The following is a 23,658-nucleotide window of genomic DNA, read 5'->3' as shown; positions in this document are numbered from 1 at the left end:
TAATAAAAATAAACGAATAAAGAAGGCCGAGAAAATTCCAAACTGGGTTGCCCTTTTCTTTTTTATTTTATCACATGTAAGCAAGGTAAGTAGGCAAGGCCTCTTATGTACTCAGCCATTTATTCGGCGCTATTTTTGTTTAAAGAGAAGTGCAAGTCTTGCTAGATTTCGGAGTAGGGGAAGTAGCACTAAACGGGAAAACTACTGCATGTAGTAATATTTTGCAGGTTCTGATCACAACTTTTGTCTATCATAATTTATTATTACTATGTCTCAACAATAAAATCATTTTTTATTTTTTTATTTGTTAGTACTACATATACACAATTAATACCATATATAGATAATTTTACGATAATTTTCGAAATAAAGTTGTAAATTTCTATATTGTCGTATATTTTTGATGCCTAATTAAATTTACAACAACTTTTTTGAAAATTCATGTTCGATCAGCTGTGCATATGCATCTACCTTGATTATTGTGATATGTTCAAAATCAAGAAAAAATAAAGGCCTCCCCAGCCAAAAATTTTTGCCGATGGCTCTGAAATCAGCTTTTTTTGAGATTTCGTAACCTTTTTCCGATTATTTTCCGAGTGCTCTGCACAATCTCTGAAGGGAAATTTTGATTCGTTTTCTTTCCGAATCATTTCCGAGTGTTCTGCACATACTCGGAAGGGGAATTTTAATTTTTTCGATTTTTTCGAGTTTTTTTTTAGTTTTGTTTGCATGCTGTAGCTTGTTTTTTTTTAGTTATTTCGCAGCAGTTAATTCTATTTTAGATACGCCAAATATAGAACAACAGCGTGATGGCGTATGGAAACCTTATTAGGAAAGGCTGTGTTTTATAATAGCTCTGTTCCAGAACTAAAAAGGTTTTACAATTTTTACCACTTTTACACATTTTGCGTTCCCGTACACAAAATTTATATGAACATCGTTTACGACTTTTACAACTTTTACAACTTTTACGACTTTTACCACTTTATAAAGTACGGGAACAGGCCAAATGAATACCAAGGCCTACAGAAGGTCGGCCATTTAGAATTCTGTTAACAACTTTTGACAACAAACATAATAGATTTTACATTATTGTGATTTGAGTTTCTTTGTATTTTAAATCACAATATTGTTTTTTGACAACAAATATAATAATCAAGTGGGCTTATTGGCCGACCATGTATAGGCCTTGATGAATACTATAGAATACAACTTATAAAGATCAACAAATAAAGAAACTAATTATTGAGAAGTTCGTCCGATAATTTTCCGAATATCAGATAAAACATATGATAATTTTCCGATTTTCGGTTCAAACATCAAAATTTGATTCGATATTCTGAAAAAGTATCCGAAATTCGTCCTATTTTCTATCCATTATCGAATGTTCTTTTAAGGCCTGGGTACCTAAGCTGCTTACCTTGCTTGCTTCTGATAAAAGAATAAAAAAGAAAAGGGCAACCCAGTTCGAAATTTGCTCGGCCTTCTTTATTCTTTTATTTTTATTATGTCTGAAATGAAGCAGGAAAGCAAGGCAATCAGGCAAGGCAGCTTATGTACGCAGGCCTTTAGAGTTTTTTCCGAAATTGTGCAAAAAACGAAAATTCCCTTAAAATGTCCCTTTCTTTTCATTTCATTCGAGACCAAGCTCGTCCTAATTCAAATGTGATTCTGAAATCTTTTTATTAGGTCGAACTTGGTCTATAAGGCCTGGGTTTTTGACAATCAATACATGTACTCAACTGTCTTCTCATGTGTAAACGCAGGGTTATGTGTCGAGGCCTTAAGCCCTAAACACATCCAACGTTTGAGTAAAGTTTTGTGTCATTTCTGGTAATAGAATAAAGAAAAATTTAAACTTGGCAGTACTTTGCCTTTTATTCATCTACCAGAAATGACGCAAAACTTTACAAAACGTTGGATGTGTTTTCAGCTTTAAAGGCTTGCGTACACAAGCTGCCTTGCTTGGTTGCCTTGCTTTCCTGCTTCATTTCTGACATAATAAAAATAAAAGAATAAAGAAGGCCGAGCCAATTTCGAACTATGTTGCCCTTTTCTCTTTTATTCTTTTATCAAAAGAAAGTCCCAATTTACATTAGGCGAGTTTACTTGCGGCAATTGTCAGTTTGTAGGTGAGAGAGGGTGCTGAGAGGCAAAGGGTTACCATATGCCTCACCTCTCTCTCCTACAAAATGACAATTGCCGCAAGTAAACTCGCCCAATGTAAATTGGGACTTTCTTTTGATAAAAGAATAAAAGAGAAAAGGGCAACATAGTTCGAAATTGGCTCGGCCTTCTTTAAGGTAGAAACACAATGAAATACTCCGCTTTTTCACGCTCAGTTTAATGTAAAAGATTAAAGGCCAAGTACTACCTAATTCAAATGCAGCCTAATTCATTTGACTTGGGTAGTACTTGGCCTTTAGTCAGGCCTTTAAGGCCGCGACAGCTCGTAGCTTGCTTTGCGTGCTTTCAAATGTACGACCTTGAAAGCCCTATTTCCCAGCGGTCTTTTTGTTTTGATTCTGAATCTTTATCGTTCGTTTTTTGTACAAACTTCTTTCATTTCAGAGATGCCACATAGTATGTTGAGTATGAAGAAGAATACGGCATCATAGTAGAGTGTTATTATTTTTTTATTGGAGACAAACTGACAAACTTTAGGGCGGATAAGCTGAAGTTGGTGAAAATATGAATTTGGACACAAGCATTCAAGTCCATTCGAAGTTGGAGAAGGTAATTAAGAGACCTATGGAACCATTTTAAAAGTTCCAATTCTATAATCTTTAAAATTCTTCTGTTATCGCCACAGGAAACTTCTAACATGATATTGCTCAGAGAAAGGGTGGACAAGTATCATGATCTGTCCAATCAGATGTCAGGTATATTAACCGTCTTCGAGCAACGCCTAGGAAAATTGGAGAAGACAATATTGCCAGTATACCAAGAAACCGAACAGTTGCAAAAACGACAACAAAGTAAGTGGAACACATTTGGAGTCCCTCACACAGATGTATTAATGTTGTTTTTATTTGCTTTTAAGATTTGGAAGCTACTTTAAATTGTTTGGAAACTGTATTATCCCACTACGATGTTACCCAAGAGGTCTGCAGTTTAATACATCAAGGCCCAACCGAAGGCAATGTGGCTGTATTTCTGGAAGCCTTGGGACGTCTTCGTTCAGCCAATGAATACTTCCTTCATCACAATTCACAAAGTGTTGAACTGGAGAATGTAACAAGCCTTTTTAATACCGGCTGTGAGGGTCTGAATAATCATTATCGTCTACTGCTGAAAAAATACGGAATGCCTTTGAAACCAGTGGATATATTGGATCTTATTTATAGTGAAGATGATTCATCGAATGATGAGTATACCTCATTTAGACAGCTGACACAAAGTACAAGGGAGGAACTGTTTACAATTTCACATTGGTTGGAACAGAATCTACGTTTTGAATACACCGTCATCTATGCTACAGAACGGGGTGAGGTTGTTTTTAGATCGCTGCAAAACTTGAAAGATCATCAGAAGAGCAGTAGTTGGGGTAATGAGGCGTTGGTAAGTAGAATAAAAAGTGCTTAATGTGATTTACAGCTGGCAAATTAAAATGACGATGTACAAGTTATTGGATTGCAGCATATAGGTCTTTCGATTATGTTTACTCAGTGCGTCGGGTGCATGCAATAGCCCGAGTGTGGGAAGCATCTATTGGTCAATATTATTTTTCATGTCTTACAACATCTGAATTTTGATTTATTACTGTACCAAGAAAGACCTATAAAAAAGCCCCAACGGAAACCCAGCTCATCATTCTTTATGGAATGTTTTAACAGATCTTCGGATGACCTTATTAATTGGGAGATAGTTAGAAGTCAACAAGTAAAAAATATACCCTCAGCCTATGTATATTGAAACAATGTTTTCCCAAAAAAATTATGTATTTAAGGAGTTTTAAAAATTTTGGATGTTTGAACCGACAAAAATATTGATTAGGATTAAAGATCAAAAGTCTTGCGGAGGAGATACTTAAAGGAATGGATCGACATTGACCATTATGGAAGTGGATCTCCAACCACTACATATGGTGCCATAGGGGGTTTTTGCCGAACAAGTATGGACTTGCCCCTGAAAAAAATTTTACCATCGTAATTGGGTTCAAGTTGCTTCAACCAAAATCAATGTGATTCGATTGCAGGTCTTAAAGTGAACTTATCCGAAATTTTGTGTGGGAGGTACCGGATGGAGTGGACAAATATAGTCCATATTTGAACCTGATCTATATCTGGTAGATTAGGACGTGTAAAGTATGGACCAATTCGGCCACTCCCTTCAAGAGTTACCGTACGACAAGACAAATTTTTCCGACCATTTTTGAACTTTTGTGGGGGAGGTACCTGAAGGTGTGGATTACTAAGGCCAAATTTTGGACCGAATCGGCAGATCCATTCGAGAGTTATCTTGCGCTCCAACCACCTCACACGGTGTCATAGGGGTTTCTTTGCAACTTTGGGGATATTTTCTCACGAAGTGTGGACTTGCCCCTGATGAAGGTTGTACCGTCATATGGAGGGCAGTAAATACAAGTTGTTAAAACAAAAATCAAAGCGATTCCAGATATGGCCCTAAACTGAACTTCTCCGAAATTTTGTGTGACAGGTACCCGACGGAGTGGACCTATTGAGACCATATTGGAACGTCATATTACTCTGGTAGAATGTTTACGCTATACATAGTATGGACCAAATCGGTCACTCCCTTTAGGAGTAATCGTGCGCACAAACTTTCCGAAATTTTTCGAACTTTTGTGGGGGAGGTACCGGAAGGAGTGGACTGATGTAGCTCATCTTCGAACTTAAACTAAGTTTGGGCAAAATATTACGAAAGCCAAAACTTAACCGAATCGGTTCATCCGTTCGAGAGTTATCGTGCGCTCCAGCCAGCAGGACAGACAGACGGACGGACATTGCTAAATCGACTCCAAATTGTCTGAAACACATTTCGTCCAAACATACTTGGGGTCTAAAACCATTATTTCGATGAGGCACATTTTCGTCGTATCAAAGTGTATATGAAGAAAAGACAAAATTTTTTAGTTTTCCATAAAAAAAAAAATTAAAAATTTTTTTTAAGCTACATGAATGATTTTTGGTACATACATTGGGAAAAAAAATCCCATTCTTAAATCTGTTCGAGATACTAATTTTGGTTGTTGCGCGCAAAAGTTATGGCGGTTTCCATTCTGATAAAAAGAAAAAAATCTTTAAAAGACTCTAATCATTATATTGAGAAACTCTCTTAATTAGGGGCTCCCTACATACTATATGGTTACTGAGGTCCCATAACTTTAGTGAAAAAGTTGTAAATTTTCGCGGAAATTAGGAAAGCATTCAAAACAATTGGTAGTTTACAACTTGTTCTAATAAAATTCAAGCTGTTTATGCATCTGAAAAAATATATAAAAAATATGTACGTAATCTAAACATCGCGAAGATTCAAATGAAACCAAAACTATACAAATCCGTTTAGCGGTTTGCATATTATAGCAAAAAACAAAAAATATATTGAGGAAATTTATAAAATTTTTGTAAGAGAAAATATTTATTAAAATTTATTTTGTGAGTTAGTTGAAAAAATTGTAAGAAAAATAGGTCGGAGTTATTCTTCTATTTTTGTTAAATTTCACGCAAAAAATCAAATTTTTTATTCTAATCACTTCTCGAATACACGCTAACATCTAGCAGAAGATATGAGTATCTTTCAAATAAATGTTGGGTTTCTCTAAATGGGGTATAATATTGAAATAAAACTGTATCGGGTAATGTTCATTTTGAAATGCGTGTAAATCGCGAAATCCTCAAAAACACTTGATGCGCATGCGGTTTACCAATACATCGAATTCTTCTCTTTTAATTTGTACACATTTACCAGGATTTACTTTGACCGCTAAGATGTAGCATCGTCTACAGTTTAGTGTGCAAAAATCTGTTTAATGCTTATAATTTGCACAAAGTACATACACTTTTTATGCGCATCCGATTTCACTATCAACCGTGAAAAAATACATCGATCTAAACATATTTCAATAAAATCCATCAAGAACCGTGGATGTAGCATCACACAGTATTTTTTGGATAAATCGGATACAGCTCCCATGCCACTAAATTTTTCAAACCGCTGTTTTCGCACAAACGCGAGTGATGATTCACTTTCTTCATTGAAATGGAAACGATCCACATAAAACGCGAATTAGTCAGCGATATTTTGAAAAACATTTTTCGCAAATTTTTCAATTTTTGCAGTAGCCATTTCCGCTGTTCTAGTAGATGGATTTTTACGATCTGTGATTCATATGATCCGGATCGTCGAAAAACTAAAATATCGCGGGGTACCAGCACACTCAAAACGATATTTTAAATACTGTACCCAAAAAATAGGTTTTTTAGAAAATATATCGCACTAAATTTTGGCCTTTGGCAGTAGATTACTCTGCTGCTGTGTGGGCTACATACTCAATATGCATATCAGATTATGCGAAATCGCGAGTTCTTTAATCCTATAATTGGTTTTTTGAAATATCCGAATGCGCGTCCCAGTCACATAAAAAATTCAAAAAACACCTCAAATCCGGCTTCAAAATGTCTGCATCCATAAAAGGTGGATGCAGTGGAAATTTTGGAAAGTGATACATTAGAAGTGTAATCTTCATTTTGTATTCTCCAACTTTTACTTTGGACAGATGTCCGTCATTTGAATGGTTTAATCAGAAATCGAATAGCAATGTAAAAAACCTGTTTAGATTCAACGTGTTTTTTCCTATGGTTTTTCCTTTACGCAGTCGTAACTACCACATAAATTAAATTTTTTTTGCTAAATTTTTGAGCTTTGTACAAAAACATCTAAATTAATCCAGCAATAGTCATAGTTACTGGCAAACTACAATAGTTCGAGTATTATAATAGTGCAAACCTTGGCTTCATGGAAACTAAAAAATTTTGACTTTTCCTCATATACCCTCTTTAGCCTAAAGGCTGAGGGTATAAAAATTTCTAACTATCGATGGTAGACATGTTACAGTGATCCGCCAAGGAGACTTTAAACTGGATTATTGTAATACAACCGATTTGGACCAAAATTTGTTTTTCCAAATATTTTGTTGAAACTAAGACCAAGTTCGAAGATTGGCCATATCGGTCCACTCTCCCACGATAACTCTCAAAGGAGCAGATCTATTCATACTGATTGAGATAATTATCGTAAACTGTAAAAGCCTTACGGCCAACAACTATGGCTCTCGAAGGGAGTCCTCCATTTGGTCCAATCTTGGCACATCGTAATTGTTCTTCCAAAATTGCATCAAATTCGAAGAAGGAATAAAACAACCCGTAATGCCGCTTATTTTCATTATGTCACAGGCAGAGGCCGTTTCTCTGTCGGTTTTGCTGAGTGATACTCTTTTACTTGTTATTTTTTGCCACCGTTGCGGGCGTTCTTACCATTGTACCACAGTGGTACAAAGTATGGAGGTATTTGTTATAATCCCACTTTATTTAACAAGAAATTGGGTTGCACTAATTTCTCGAAGGAAAAAATTGAATTTTTAAGACCTTTTAGTTTAAATCCTTGCTTAAATTTAAATCCGGTTATTAACCGCTTTGTTTAGGGTCTGAACGGTTCAATAAAAAATGTCCTATTCCTATGTGCATACGTTCTTCTTCTTAATTCTTTCTTCTTTGACGATTTTCACTCAATTGGAGATTTTTTTTTTTGGTATTTTGTTCACCTTCATATACTTCTCCATATTGTAACGGTATTTTCCAATAGCATTATTCCAAACAAAAGCATTTGCCACAACACTCGTTTAGTTTGTTAAATGTTTTACACGTATTTACCTCGTCGTATCCGTTTTTGTTTTACCAAATAAAAAAACTAAAAAAAATCACACAAAAACATCATGGAAGATTGTCGTACACCGACATTAGCAGCTCCTAGAGAGTTTATTTTTAACGTGACTCCAACAATGATCAATAATTCAGCATCATATTATCAAGATGTTCACAACATAATGGCGAATATGCGTACCTATACACCCATCCATACAGAGGTCCGTTCACCGGGTATATCACCCATATTCAAGTTGGCAAATTCATTGTCCAGTCCCGTTACCACACATCACAGTTCATCGTTTAAGCAATTCAAGAAGCCTTCGCTGATACCTAAGCCGGTGGTTGCCTCCTATACGCCATCGCCCAAGTTCAGTGATAAAACTGCAAATCATTTCCTAAGTCCTTGTCCATCGTTTATGGGTGCATCAAATTTCACCACCACATCTTCATCGTCATCACCATCCGGCTCCTACCATAGTTTGAATAACAGCAGTATTAGTGGTGGTGGTGATTCATCAAGTCCCCACATCATGGCCAATGAAAGTAATGCATCCATTCTCAATCACACCCTAACCATAAATTTGTTGCTGAAAACTTTGGGTTTGGAACGCTACTGTGAGAAATTTGAAAATGCCGGTATTGATTGCAACAATTTGATGAATATTAAGACCACAGATTTGAAGGGTATTGGCATAAAATCGGATGATTGTGAACGTATTATGGAAATGTTCGATCATTTCTATGCCAGCTAAAATAATGGAGCAAAAGGTGTCTGCAAACCAAAAAATATGGCGTATATAATAGTTTAGAGGCGTATGTGTGTGTGTTTTCGTATAAATCAAGTCCCCCTTTTTTTAAATGTTTTTTTCTCTTTCATTTGTTATTCTTTTTAAAATAAAATGTTACCATTTAAATTTTTTAATTAATAAAAAAGGATTTAATTTTTTTCTTAACAGAAGGGTTCTGATGATCAAGAGTTCTTAAATTATTTAAATGGATGTGTTGAGTTCAATGGATATAGAAAGAAAAGAATTAACTTTACAGCAGGATTGTTGATTTATTGAAGTTTAGTCGTTCCTCTCAGATCTCTTTTACAGCTTCACTACAATTAGGCCTGGATCGGGGACATTTTGCCTTAAGTTGAATTAATGGACAAAGCTTGACGAGATCAGGGGGGTTTGACCTACCTAAAATCAGTATTTTTACGTCAATATTTGCACATAAGGCTGGAATTAATGGACAAAGCTTGACGAAATCAGAGGGGTTTGACCTACCTAAAATCAGTATTTTACGTCAATATTTGCACATAAGGGTGGAACAGTTCTCAGCTTCCTATCATTGTTATGTTTGATTGTGGAATGTGTAAAAATAAAAAAAGAATTCGTCAGCTTTGTCAGCAGCTAAATACTTTCAGCCTGTGTTTGAACAAAAAAGATTTGTATTGGTGGAGCTAAATAAACTATAAAAGACATATAGCCTTTTCAGATAAGTGACAGAAGACATTTTGAAAGTTTTCAGCGGGAATTTTTAGACACTTAGCCGGCGGTTAAATGCTTTCAGCTTATGATTGGGCAATAAAATATCTGGAGTGGTCGACCTAGAAGAAGTATTGCGGTAATTTTTAGACGTTTGTGAAGCAGGTATCATAAACTGGCAAACCCAATCACACAGTGTACATAAAAACATAATATAGAAATTCACTGGAGAATACAATTATAGCGTTGTAACAAATGACAAAGGTTACTAAAAGTTTTAGTGCGAGAGGTGTAGCCCTAAATATTGGGATATATTGAGACTCCCTTAACAAAAGATTGGAATATTCTAGTCATGGTCACAACGACTAACTACACTTAACACACAATTCAAGAAGTGACCTTACACTGGATTTTGGAGAAGGTACCTAAGGGAATGGACCGACCTAGTCCATCTCAGAACTGGATCTATCTTTGGAAGTCATTCCTTTCGATATTTATCATGACCACCAGCTTTTTTAGTTGCACCTAAACAAAAATTATGAAGATTTGTGGGGGAGTTACCTGAAGGTGTTATCCGATGTAAACCTTCTTGGAACTTAATGCATATTTGGAAGTACATAACACAATTTGAAAAGTTTCGGCCAAATCGATTATACAATCTGTTAGTTAACCTATTCATAATTGATTTTACTTGACTTTGAACCACTAACTCAGAAAGTAAGGAAAACATGATGGAAAAAATAATAAAATAAATAAAACGATCTGAGACAAGTACCCGTAGGAATGGACCGAAGAAATATTAATGAGTGATGTTTTTTGAAATCGGTTATTATACCCTCAGCCTTTAGGCTAGAAAGGGTATAAAACTTTCATACGGGCAAAATGTGTCTCATCGAAATAATGGTTTCAGACCCCATGTATGTTTGGACGAAATGTGTTTCAGACAATTTGGAGTTGATTTAGCCATGTCCGTCCGTCTGTCTGTCTGTCTGGCTGGTGCGCACGATAACTCTCGAACGGATGAACCGATTCGGTTCAAATTTTGGCTTTCGTAATATTTTGTCCAAACTTAGTTCAAGTTCGAAAATGAGCTATATCGGTCCAGTTCCAGTCAAAGTTCCAAAAATGTTCGGAAAATTTGTGGGCATGATAACTCTTGAAGGGAATAACCGATTTGGTCCATACTTGGCACATCGTGAAATTTCTATCAGACTTAGATGAGGTTCCAATATGGACTCAATTGGCCCACTCCTTCGGGTACCTTCCACACAAAATTTCGGATAAGTTCAGTTTAGGACCTGCTCTCGAATCGCTTTGATTTTTGTTGCAACAACTTGTATTCACTTCCCGCCATACGACGGTGCATGTTTCATCAGGGGCAAGTCCATACTTCCTGAGAAAATGGCCGGAAAGGTGCAAAAAGCCGCTATGACACCTTGTGTAGTGGTTGGAGCGCAAGATAACTCTCGAACGGATCTGTCGATTCGGTCCCAAATTTGGCCTTCGTAATATTTTATCAAAACATAGTTTAAATTCGAAGATGGGCTATATCGGCCCATTCCTTCAGGTACCTCCCCCACAAAACTTCAAAAATGTTCGGAAAAATTTTGCGCACGATAACTCTTGAGTGGAGTGACCGATGTAATCTATACTTTGCACATCCTAATATATCTACCAGATGTAGATCACGTTCGAATATGGACTATATTTGTCTACTCCCTCTGGTACCTTTCACACAAAATTTCGGATAAGTTCACTTTAAGACCTGCTCACGAATCACTTTGATTTTTGTTGAAGCGATTTGCATTCGCTACCTCCATTACGACGGTAAAAGTGTTTTTAAGGGCAAGTCCATATTTCTTGGGAAAACAGCCCAAAAGGTGTAAAAAACCCCTATGTCACCATATGTGGCGGTCGGAAAGCACGATAACCGATTTGGTCCAACATTTGGTCTTCGTCATATTGTATCCAAACTTAGTTTCATGGGCATTACCGGTCCACAACTATAGGTACATCTCCCCAATATTTAAAAAATTGCACTAAAATGCTAGGACGATATCACTTGAATGGGGCAACCAATTTGGTCCAAACTTAGGATCTCCTAATATTTTGTCAAAATTTAGTTTAACTTCTAAAATAGCCCATATCGGTCCTCCCTAAGGGTACCTGCCCTACAAAAGTTCAACATTTGTGTCTTAGTGCAGTTAATTCCTAATCCACATTTTTTCGGCAAGTTCAAATGTCCAAAAAGGGCCACAGAATTCTGAAGAGACCTTAAATACATTCGATCTGTCCGGAGGTGAAAGTTTCGCTTCACATTGCCTGAGGGTATATATCTGTCGGCAAAGCCGACTGACACTTTTTTACTTGTTTCTTTAGATTATTATCGGGCGCACCACCAACGTAAACAGAAATTCATTTGGGGAAGGGGCCCACTAGACCGATTATGACTTTTTGGAAGCAAAATTTTCCAAAAGAGTATAAAAATGTATACTTCAGTAGACCCGGCCAACTGAAAACTATCCAGAGTACGTCTCTGGTCCGCACCACCTCAGGGAATAGTTTTGAATTTAAATAAGGGAGGTAAACGAAAGAGTAAAAAAAGTAAAATTAAAGAACAACACGGTCATACAAATATAAAGAGTGGGTCATTATTGCCATCTTCGAACTTTATACAAGTTTGGACAAAGTATTACGAGGTGCAAAGTCTTGACAAAATTATTGGGCGCACCAAACAGACATAGGGACATAGATGGATAAAACGGCTCCAAATTGTCTGGAACGGATTTCGTCCCAACTAACTTGGGGGTCCAAAACCATTATTTCGATGAAACACATCGTATCGATCGTATGAAAGTGTAATGAGTAAGCGTCTCCACTCTAGGGTTCTCTTGCATTGCTTGAATTTATACCAATATTCCGAACTACAGTTTTGTTCTATAACCCAATCTTAATCCATCGGTCTTTTTCAATTTTGTATACGATCTCTATACTTTGAGTTGCTACATTGGTTCTTTCCACCATTCCTTGTGGTTTTCTATAAGAAGTCCGAGTGGTCTTTGAGGAGAAAGGTTAGGTTAGAAATTCTCTCTTTGTTGTGGCTCTTTACGGATGGCTCACTGATTAAGACCAGAAAGACTGAATTTTGTTCTTAATTGAGATGATTTGCATCCTATTATATAGTCCGAATAGAGAGATATCTCCTGATTTAATATATTTTGAATGTTTTGCAATTTCAGATACTTAGTTGCAAAGATGCAACGATTTTTCGATACAAGTTCACATTTTAGAATAAAACCCTATATACCATGAATATTTTTCTTTCAGAAAACTCGTCACTCAGCCGGACGCCAAGATACCAAAAAGAGTCCCTCAATGCGTCTGCAACAGATGTAAGTATATACTCCCCTAAAAATAAGAAAACACAATAAACCTTACATGACAAACTTTTAGATTCGAACGCAAAGCAAATAAATTATATTTAAAAGCTACCCAGACGCTCAACAGTACCGGTATATCCATTAAAAAAGCCACATCACATTCTGAACATTTGTCCTCTGAAGAATATGCTGATGGTGATCAAGAATTGGACAAATATTTAGTAATGCTGTTGGGTTTGCAACGTCTTCTGAATTGGGAAAGGGCTCTAATGCAAGAAATAATACCATTCAAACATCAATCTGAAGTCTTTGCCAAATTGGCCAATAAATCCATTGACATGGTGGTCAAGGATGTTGAGGCCATAACAAATCGTATAATGCGTAGTATATCGCGCAAAGAATGGACTTCAGCATTGGGCATTTTCAAGACATTGAAAAATGTATTATTATTGCAGCCGGACATAGATCGCACCTATGATGTCCAGCAAAGGGAACAGCTGACCAAGGTCTTGAATAAATTACAATATACGGTAATTGTAAAAAATAGGGAATTTATTTTATTAAAAAAAAACACTAATTTTATTTCATCATAAAGGGAGCCAAAGCTTTGGAACATTTCTTAGAGGTGGTACGCGGTGATTCTACCACCAACTTGGTTGGCATGAGTTCAAGTACCTTGGGTTATGTTAATGTACCCAAAGATGCCACAGTTCATGAACTGACATCCAACACAATATGGTTTATTGAGAATCTTTTGAATCACTATGATGTCATAGGGGTTATCTTACAACCTAATGTTTTATATTCCACACAATTGGACTCGATACTCATTAAAAAACAATTGCCAGAGGAAGAACACAATAAGGCGCTATTGGCGGTATACATAAGTAAGTCAAATGCATGATTAATTTCATTTAATAAATGTGATCTCGATAGATAATAATATTGATAAATCCCTTTTATTCTTCTTGTTCGCTTTCCCATTTCCAGAAAAAGCTTTAGCCGAATTAAACTTATCAATTATGGACAAATGCGAACAATACAATGACCAGGCCACAAAACATTTATTCCGTTTGAATAATATCAATTATATTTTAAATTCTTTAATCACCTCAAATCTCATTGATATTGTTACCATAGCTGAACCGGATTGTCGTAATGGCTACATTGAAACTATCAAAGAGCTAAAATTTTCATACCAAAAGACTTGGTCAAAAATGCTATCAAATATTTCACCTTTAGATGAACTACCCAAACCAATACAGGGAAAAATTAAAGATAAAGATCGTAGTATATTAAAGGAAAAGTTTTTGGTAAGTATCAAATGCAACAGATGGAATTGACTTTGATAATCATTCCATTAGAATAAAATGTATAATTGAATACAATTTTTTGTGTCTGTTTGCAGGCTTTCAATAAAGACTTTGAGGAAGCTTGTAAAATCCAAAGAGGAATTTCCATACCCGATGTCACTCTCCGTCAGGGCATTAAACGTGACAATGAAGAACATATTTTACCAAAATATAATGAATTCTTTAATATGTAAGTAAACCATTTTAATGTTAAATTTTTGAAGTGATGTTTTTTGTGTAAGATTTTATACGTGCGTTATGTCACTTAAAATATATTGTTAAGAAATCGAGGATATTTCCTATGCCAAGTAAGACAGCTAAATATAGTAAACAATAACCGGAGTGGTGGACCAAAATCTGCTATGAACAGATACAGTTTTAAAAATAAATAATATTTACGTAGGTGATAAAATAAGTTTTGAAAGATTCCAGGGCAAATTTCTAGTCGTTTATAGTGTAGATATCATAAACTGAAACCTAATTATTCCACTGATAGACCCAATCAAAACAGTCCTTATATTGCATGAGTACCTCTTGGGCGGGATTTTTTTATTTATTTATTTATTCTCAGGCAAAAAAACCTAGCCCATAGGGCCATGATCGGTTTGAATAACCACTATACATTTACTACTCTGAAAAACTTTAATTTAACAATGTTTTGATTCTTAAAATAATAAAGCCAATAAAAGAATAAATGTAAAAGCAAAAGTCTTAAATCAGCCATGCATTGTAGTTCCAAATCAAATTAACATAAGAAACCATGCATTTTATGTTACATTTCTATTGAAATGCTCATATAACTTTCGTTTGTAACAATTTAAAGAGGAACACCTTTTGCTCTGGTGAAAAGTGTTAAACACACGAGAAACTCTTACAAAAAAGACTTCTCCAACAATGGAGTCAAACACGGCACAAGCATTTGTTTGTTCCTCTCCGATCTGGAGAATTTAAAAAGGTCTAATATAGTAGAAGGTGTCTGCATGTTATATACTTTATAGAAGAATAACATTGATCTAATACTCACACAATTATCAAATGTGCAACCAAGGAACTCTTTAACATACGGAGAAATATGATCACGACATCTAACATGATAAACATAGCGCATAATTTTATTGAACAGAAGTTTTAACTTTCGTAAGACAAAGCCACGACTACCCCCCTAAAACCTCAATACAATACATAAAATGAGGCATTATGAGTGCATGAACCAATTGAATTCTTATGTTCTTAGGCAGAACTAAATCCAAACAATATAACTTGCTTAAAATTAAGTTTACCTTGGACACTAAAGAATTAACGTGCACGTCGAACACTAAAGCACTATCAAGAAACAAACCAAGACACTTCATGGATCTTACAACATTTATAGACGTACTATAGATGGAAACATTTATTGAATCATCCTGCATGTTCCCGAAGAACATCACTTTAGTTTTTTGTGTATTAATTGAGAGTTCATTGCGAGACAACTAATTAACTAAAATACCAACATTAAAATTAATCAACGACTGCAAAACATCCATAAACACATATTCTCCCTTGAACAAAAACTGCACATCATCAGCAAACGACATACAACTCCTACTAGTAACGTTTTTGGAGTGTTCTGATTAAATAATTTAATTTATAGCGTTGCAATGAAGACCACAACGACTACTAACATCTTTAAAAAGAGAGGTATATGAAGGACTGACCTGAAGGGACATTTCGCCGTCCATATTTCAGGAAGTATTGGCTTTCGCAGTCTAGACTTTCTCAGAAAAAGTCCGTCAAAATGGTAAAAATTTTAAAACGATCGTCAAAAAGTACTATTGTAGAAATTTTACGACGGGCGAAGTTTCGACTAAATCCTTTATTCAATTCGTTAGTTTCGTGTTAATCAGTCATTTTATTTGGGTCATTATCCCCCAAAGTATGGACTTGTCTAGGTTATGTTAGGTTTTAGGATGCGTAGCTGCAGTGATGGAGCCACTCCACTCGGAGACCTTGGGGTCCATTGTGATCATCCTGAATGTTGAAACGGATTATAGATGTGGTTGTGATATAAAGGAGATGTAAATGTGTGATGGTAGTTGTGGATAGATGAAGATTGTGAGTGATGTTGTTGTAGATGCGTAGAATCCAATGGTTCAGGTGTGGTGGTGATGTGAAGGTGATGGCGGATGAGATGTAATGATGTATTGGCGATGTCTGTAGATTGGATGTAATTTTCCGATGCAACTGTAAGAGTAGAAAGAGGTTGTAGATGAGAGTGTAGATGTGGTAGTTATACAGATACATATAGATGTACACTGTGCAACATTTTTAAGGTGATCTTGTGCAAACAATTCGATCTGAGGATTCTTTGAAAGTACAGACCCAAACGACAAGAAACCCTAGTTGGGTTTTGTTGTGTCAGATCCAGCTCGGATTTTATGGCCCCATCTAAACATGGTTAAATATTGAGTTTTTAAATGAATTCGGGGCTATATCTCTGAAACCAATGCGAATCTTCTTCTGACCTCTGAAGCAAATTTGTAGATAAGGACAAGAATTAAATATTTGGAGAAATAATGAACTCGAAAAACTACATTTATAGCCTCAAATTTCAAAATATATGGAAAAATTCCACAATTTGTATACATTTCGCACCGTATCTCCAAAACCGTTAGTTTTTTCTGAATATTTTCGTTTGGAAAAATATTCCCTGGAATGTAATACACAACTCTTCAGAACATGTCATTGCTGTAAAATGCTTCTATGCCGTTGTTTTCAGTACATTTTTCAACAACGATTTAATAAAAATGTCAATAATGTAGTTAAATCCGAAATGCGAGAATAAACTCTTGATGTGAACTGTGTTTGAAATACGTGTTGTAAAATATATGATGCAAAATACCGCTGAAACAACATGAAGTAAGCATTTTAGAGTTTCAGAATGTTCTAAAGAATTGTTGAGAACTTTATTTGGAAGATTTTTGCGAAAGGTTACTTGGTTCAACTCCCAATAGTTGAGCCGATACTGACCAGAATTTCAGCAATTATGTAAAATTTTCTATATTTTATAGATTTTTATGCCCTAGATGGAGTTTTTCTTATGTGGTTATTTCAAAAGATAAGTTCTACTAGTTTAGGACTACAATATTGCTAAAGACAGCAAGGCCAAATTCCTATTCGTTTCTGAGATAAAGGCCTGATACATGCAAAAAAGTGTAGATTTAGCCCGGTTTAGATGAGGCCATAAAATCCGAACTGGATCTGACAGGACAAAACCCTACTAGGGTTTTTGTAGTCTAAATATGTACTTTCAGAAAATGCATACTAGAAGTTGTTTGCATTTTTAGTGTTGCATAGTGGTATTGAAGATTGTAGTTGTGTGTGAAGATATGGTGCTTCTCCTGTTCTCAGCACGTTGGAGCCATTTCAGGCCTTTTGCCATGTGTAGTAGATGTAGGCAAAATGCTGTTAAAGATTGGATGGTGTGCACACCCATGGTGCGTTGTCTTCTAGAAAGGAGCATAGGACAACGACATAATAGGTGCTCGATCGTCTCTATTTCCTCCTCATCCTTGCACAGCCAGCAGTAGTCAGCCGTGTCGTCTTCTTCCCATTTGCTCGTCATGGATCCAGAATAGGACCCGTGATGATTCCCACTGCCAGTTTCAGGTCTGATTTCCTCATTGAGAGCAGTAAGGGGGTTCTTGACTTGGACGGGATTGACCAGATTGCCCTTGAAGTGCTGCAGTTTGGCGTGTTTTGCCAATGTTGGCAGAATTTCTCCCGACATTTTTGCTCTATTGTTTTCCTGAAGTGGCACAGTGGTGGCTTGATGGAGTAGTCGATTTCAATGGTTTGTGACTCCGATCTGCAGCGTGCCAGTTCGTCGACTGCCTCGTTTCCTACGATGTTGCAATGCCCTGGGACCCAACACAAGGTGACGATTGATTTTAGTGGCTCCAAAGCGTGTTTGCAGTCTAGAACAGCCGCGGACTTCATGTAATGGGACTTGAGTGATTTTAGGGCCGCTTGACTATCGACGCAGATAGTCACCGGTCCAACTATTTCCCCTAATGTTGTTTATCAGTTCCGTGGCCTTTTTGATCGCAAAAACTTCGGCTTAAAAGACTCTACAATATTCGTTCAGCTTGTATGATTGTCGTAGACCAAGGGATTTGCTGTAGACGCCTGCTCCTGTGCCTGTTTCCATCTTAGAGCCATCAGTATAGACTCTATACCGTCTAGAGGTTGGCTGCTGTGTGTCCATGGACATGTGCACCTTCGTTGCCTCGAAGCACACTTGTGGTGATATATAATCACTTATGTTCCCCGAGGCCGTTGATAGTCCGATTCGACGTAGAATAGCAGTTCGTCCGTGTTCGGAACTGCGCCATGAACCTAGCTCCTTAAGACGAAGTGCACTCATTGCTGCCAGTTCCTGGCATCCAGCGGATGTAGATCTACTAGCACATTTAGGACTGCTTGTGGAGTGCTCCACATGGCACCGGTGATTAGGAGTGATGCCGTTCTTTGGACGTTGTTCAGTTTGTTTAGATATGTCGTTTTGTTGAGAGCATTCCACCACCGACGTAGCCACCGAAATGGTGTTAGTCTCCATAGGTCATTAGCTTATGTTACACATTTTTTTTTAATTTTTCAGTAAAATTTTAAACTGTTTTAAATTGTTCAAGAAATATGTAAAGTAGTTGGAAGTATTACAGATAGTTATTTAACTACATTGGTATAATTATTGCTCAACATATTTGAAAATATAGAAATAATGAACAAGTTAGGCTTTTTGAGCAATTTTATGCATAGTTCTTGTTAAGTTGTAATGTGTTGTTTAAGCGTTTAATCGGAATTTTAGGCTGACTGTAAGTGGTGTTACTGAGTTCAGAACAAAACGTTTATTTGTATTTATTGGACGTTAGTAACATATTACTTCCAATACTTCGGTTTATAAACAACATCCAGAAAAAAAATTTTTGCCATATTTTTTTTTTTGAAATTTTTTATAAGAGCTATTCAACAATATAAGATAAAGCCGTTGCTTAATCTTTGTGGTTTTAAGTTTTTGTATATTTTCTCTAGCACGTTTTTATAATGAACTATTTTCAAATTCATAACAATTACAAATTCTTTATTATGTTTGAAATTTGCAATAAAAAAAAAAAACTATATCAACCATTTTTATGATATAATTTCTGTTCCACCGCAGTGTCGTAAATGTCTATTGGACAAAAGGATTTTCTGTCGAATTTTTATGTTTTGTTCGATCTTTCGAATGTTAATAAAATCAAAATTATTGTGCTTGAGGTCAATGTTTATATTTTACTAGTTGAACCCGGTGCGCTTCGCTACTCCGAATAATGTAAAATATATTTTGACAAATTTATTTGTAGGCCAATTTTCGTCACTCATTCCAACTTTCATTAAAATCTGGTATATAAAGCGTATTTGGTGCATCAAATACATGAAATCGGACACAAATATATATGGGAGCTATATACAAATCTGATCCGATTTCAATATAATTTGGAAAATTTATTTCTAGACCCAATTCCGACACATTCCAAATTTCATTGAAATTGGACATGCATAGCGTGTTTAATGCATAAAATACATGAAATCGGCCGAAAATATATATGGGCGGTATTTCCAAATCTGAACCGATTTCAATATAATTTGGCAAATTTATTTTTTAGACCAAATTCCTGCACACATCCAAATTTTGGAGACATTATCTATTACCATTCTATAGATATTTGCATAAAAAATCTAAATTTTTGGGAGGTTCCTCCGATTCTGATGCTATATCTCCGGATCAACGCGGAATTTCAGAAATTTTTATAGCCTATGTTACTTTCATGCACATTTCTAGAAATGTTAATTTTTCCTCCTTCGGTAAAAGACTTTGTGATGACAAACGAAATCTAAAAACTTATCGGAAACAGGTTCTTCTTCGTCAAAATCTCAACAGGTACCACTCGACTTTGCGGACAGGAATATACCATGAGCCTGTGTGAATTGAAACTTTCATCTATAGACAGATTGAATAGCGGCTACACAGCAAAAATCCTTAAACCCAAAAACTATGTATTAGGAGATTTTCAGATATTTGTAGCCATTTCCGGACTTATGAACTTGCAAACAATGATACATATTGTATCATTGAACACAAGTGTTGAGGAGGAGGTATGGAGAAATGGACCGGACCGACATAGTTCAAATTGGCAAATTGGGAGTAGATCTTATTTTGGGAATCATTCCTTTTAAAAGATATTGCGCCCACCAGTCATTTCAGTTCGCCAAAGTATAATTTTCACCTTTTTACTCTTATGTCAGGAAATGTGGACTTGCCCACGAAAAACATAATACCGCTCTAAACACAAGGAATACCTTCAGTAAAAATTTCTAAATATCCTCAGGCTCGCTGAAATATTGCGATAAACAAAGTTTGGACCAAACGTGGTATCCGGTTCAAAAGTTGTCGTGCGCACTAAGGTACGTGATTGCTTTACGTGTTCTTTACAGTTTTCGGACCATTTTCTCTGGGAGTTTAGACTTGCCTCTGAAAAACTTGTACTGTAGTAATAGGGGCCCCGAGAACACTTGTTGCCGAAAAGCAAAGCATTTCCAGAGAGTTCTTTTTATTTATTAATTTAATATTTTTACCTATAACTAAATTATTAGCATAAAAATTAGTCTATTGACAGATGTACGATTTGGCGCCAGAATTTGTCATTTAGATAACCGCGATTAGGTGCTAGAATTTCTTGATGGATAGACTAACTATTGCTAAGCATTAGTTCTCGGCCTTCAGAAAATCTTTGTGATAAGTAGACAAAGGATTTCGCATATATTTGAAAATTATAATGTTAAGATATTTGAAAATTAAATGTTATGATATTTCTAAGGTCTTACCGAAGTGATATAACTGAATTTCATAACATTCACTGTAGTTGTGAATTATTTGATTATATTCATTGTTTTGACCATATATTAACTGTGATATATTGTCAAAAAAGTTCTAAAAACAAATTGTATATTACACTATTTGAATTAAAAAATAGTAATGAAAATTATTTCATTAGTAAAATAAGTCTAAAATAAGGTTTACATCTTTGCTAAATAAGACATTTTCGCTAACATGAACTTTCAAAATTTTGGTCAGATGTGCCCCCCCCGAAATGAAATCGTGGCTACGTCCCTGCATTCCACCATACCAGAGAGCCATATGTAAGAATTGGGCGTACAATGGTCGTATATATCCAGTGGATGACCGTTGGTCTCAGACCCCAGCTCTTGCCAATGGAATTTTTGCAGGAGTATAGAGCTATTAGACCTCTCTTGGTGCGCTCCTCGACATTCCTTTTCCACGAGAGTTGGTGGTCCAGGATAATGCCGAGGTATTTGGCTTCCGAGGACATTGTTAAGTGCCCATCTTGATAACTTGACCAGAGCTCCTTGCATAAGTTCTGATAATGTCTGTGGAAACCTTGGAAATCCTTGAGTATTTTATTTATCACTAGAAGCCACAGTTGTGGTGATATGACACCACCTTGGGGTGTACGTCTGGTGACATGCTTCCGGATGGAACTTCCACCGATACTTGAATTGATTATTCGACTGCTAAGCATACCATCAATCCAATTGACCAGTGTGGACGAGATACCTAGGTTTATCAGAGACTTGTGTATGGATTCGAGTCTACCGTTATTAAAGGCACCCTCTATGTCAGGGAATGCAGCTAGCGTATAGTCCGAGCCCTCCATATTTCTCTCAATATATCCTACTACCTCGTTTAACGCTGTTTCTACCGATTTGCCTTTTGGGTAGGCATGTTGGGCGGAACTTAGGTCTGTGGCTGAAAGCTTGGCTCTAATGCCAAGATCCAGCAGCCTTTCTAAAGTTTTGGACTTGTCTCGTGTACAATCGTAATGGTGGCCCGAGGAGAACCTGTTGCATAACATTTTAAAACGATCCAAGACATGTCCTTTAATTGTTCTTTTGCGAATAACGTTGAAATTGGATACTCAATTCATATGGAATTATGAACTTGGCCCCAAAGAAGAAAGCACCGTCGTAATAGGTACCCACGATGACAACCTGTTGCGTAAAATCCAAGACATTTCATTAAAATTCAGTTTTGGGAAACATTTCCAAAAATTTCTGTCAAGATTGGCAGTATAAGATTCCAACCATTGTCAATGGTTGCCCCACCGGCTTCTTTCGGCCAGCTTCAAACCTATGCCTCTACGTAGGCTTCCATGCTGCTATAACAACAATCTTCTGCGAAAAAATCGAGATTTTCATTAAAATTCAATTTTGCGAAAAATTTGTGTGGGAGAGTTATCCGTACGAAAATTTGGACAAAATCGGTTGATCTGTTCGAGAGTTATCGAGCGCAACAGTCAGACTGATGGACGGGGGTAATCGGTTCACTTACTATAGAAAGACATATCGCTCATTTACTCAAAGAGTGACACATCTCAAAAAATCCAGTTTCGAGAAATACGCGACGATTGGCGATTGAAATTGTACTTCCCAACTTAAAAAGATTATTACACAAAAACTAAAATCACTACTTGGACCATATTTTCCAGACAGCTAGCCAGACATCAGTGCTAAAATTCTGTGCAAGATCAGTCATGATTTGAAGTGTTTTAGTGCTTCATAACCTCAAAAAACTTGTGTGTTGAATTATTGGCAACTCGTAGTAAATGAGCTGTAATTCATCGAGTTTTAGAGATATCACCATGAAAGTTTGACACAAGATAAAGTAGAAGTCGTAGAAGAATAGAAAATGCTAACTCAGAAAACACCTTTTTTGAATTATGCCACTCTTTGAGTAAATGAGCGATATGTACATTGTGCAGTGGTAATAATTTCCCGCTAATTTTTCACTACCGTAATCCCGCTGTCTATCCCGGAAATTGTTATTTACTAAAAACGGTTCTCAATCACGTGGGGTGCGAAGGCATCTTCGCCGTTTACTGCTGTAGTGGGATCTAAATCTGTCCACTTTTGGGATACAAAAATTCTATTTCTGATTTTAGCCTGGGCTAACCTCCAAACCAAAATGCAAACAAAGTTATGTCCCTAATGTACACATAATCCGATTTGAATAATTTATTTTATTTTTTTGTTTTATTTTTTAATTTTATTATAAATAGTTTTCCAATTTCATAAAACATTTATATGTTAACAGGATATCAAGATCGAATCTAACTTTGATGATACTTGCTTAATTAATCTATTTTTCTTCTTTCTTCTAGGTATGCTGGTGTACATTTCAGTAAGAATCCCGAAAAATATGTTAAATACAAACCCCATGAAATCAAGGCATGCCTGAATAAATTATTCGATGACTCCGCCTAGGAAAACAGTATTGCGAGAAGGAGAATATTCTTTTACAAAATCATTTTTTTTATTTATATAAAGTTAGTTATAAAAATGTGTTCTTAAAGTATAACAGTTATTAACTAAAAAAAAAAAAATAAATAAATAATTCCATAAATATATTTAAAATATATTTTAATAATAAGCCCAATAAGCTGCTTATCATCCTCTCATTGTTGCTACT

At 36.0% G+C, this 23,658-nt stretch overlaps 2 protein-coding genes across 2 annotated transcripts; both read left to right on the top strand.

Moving 5' to 3' along the window:
* Positions 1-2,569: 2,569 nt before the first annotated feature.
* Exo70 (exocyst complex component 7) lies at positions 2,570-23,596 on the top strand. The gene is made up of 9 exons (XM_073987634.1): positions 2,570-2,736; positions 2,813-2,978; positions 3,044-3,561; positions 12,689-12,753; positions 12,815-13,271; positions 13,337-13,628; positions 13,732-14,054; positions 14,150-14,283; positions 23,351-23,596. Exons 1-9 carry the CDS (start codon positions 2,692-2,694, stop codon positions 23,451-23,453), a joined length of 2,103 nt encoding a protein of 700 aa, XP_073843735.1. The 5' UTR covers positions 2,570-2,691; the 3' UTR covers positions 23,454-23,596.
* mtrm (matrimony) lies at positions 7,862-8,836 on the top strand. Its single transcript, XM_073987655.1, has one exon. The coding sequence runs from the start codon at positions 7,955-7,957 to the stop codon at positions 8,636-8,638; it is 684 nt and encodes a 227-aa protein (XP_073843756.1). The 5' UTR covers positions 7,862-7,954; the 3' UTR covers positions 8,639-8,836.
* Positions 23,597-23,658: the final 62 nt, after the last annotated feature.

Source organism: Musca autumnalis, unplaced genomic scaffold, assembly GCF_047663935.1.
Source record: "Musca autumnalis isolate F117 unplaced genomic scaffold, ASM4766393v1 scaffold_4, whole genome shotgun sequence".
Classification (NCBI taxonomy): domain Eukaryota; kingdom Metazoa; phylum Arthropoda; class Insecta; order Diptera; family Muscidae; genus Musca; species Musca autumnalis.
This window is presented reverse-complemented; position numbering and strand designations above follow the sequence as displayed.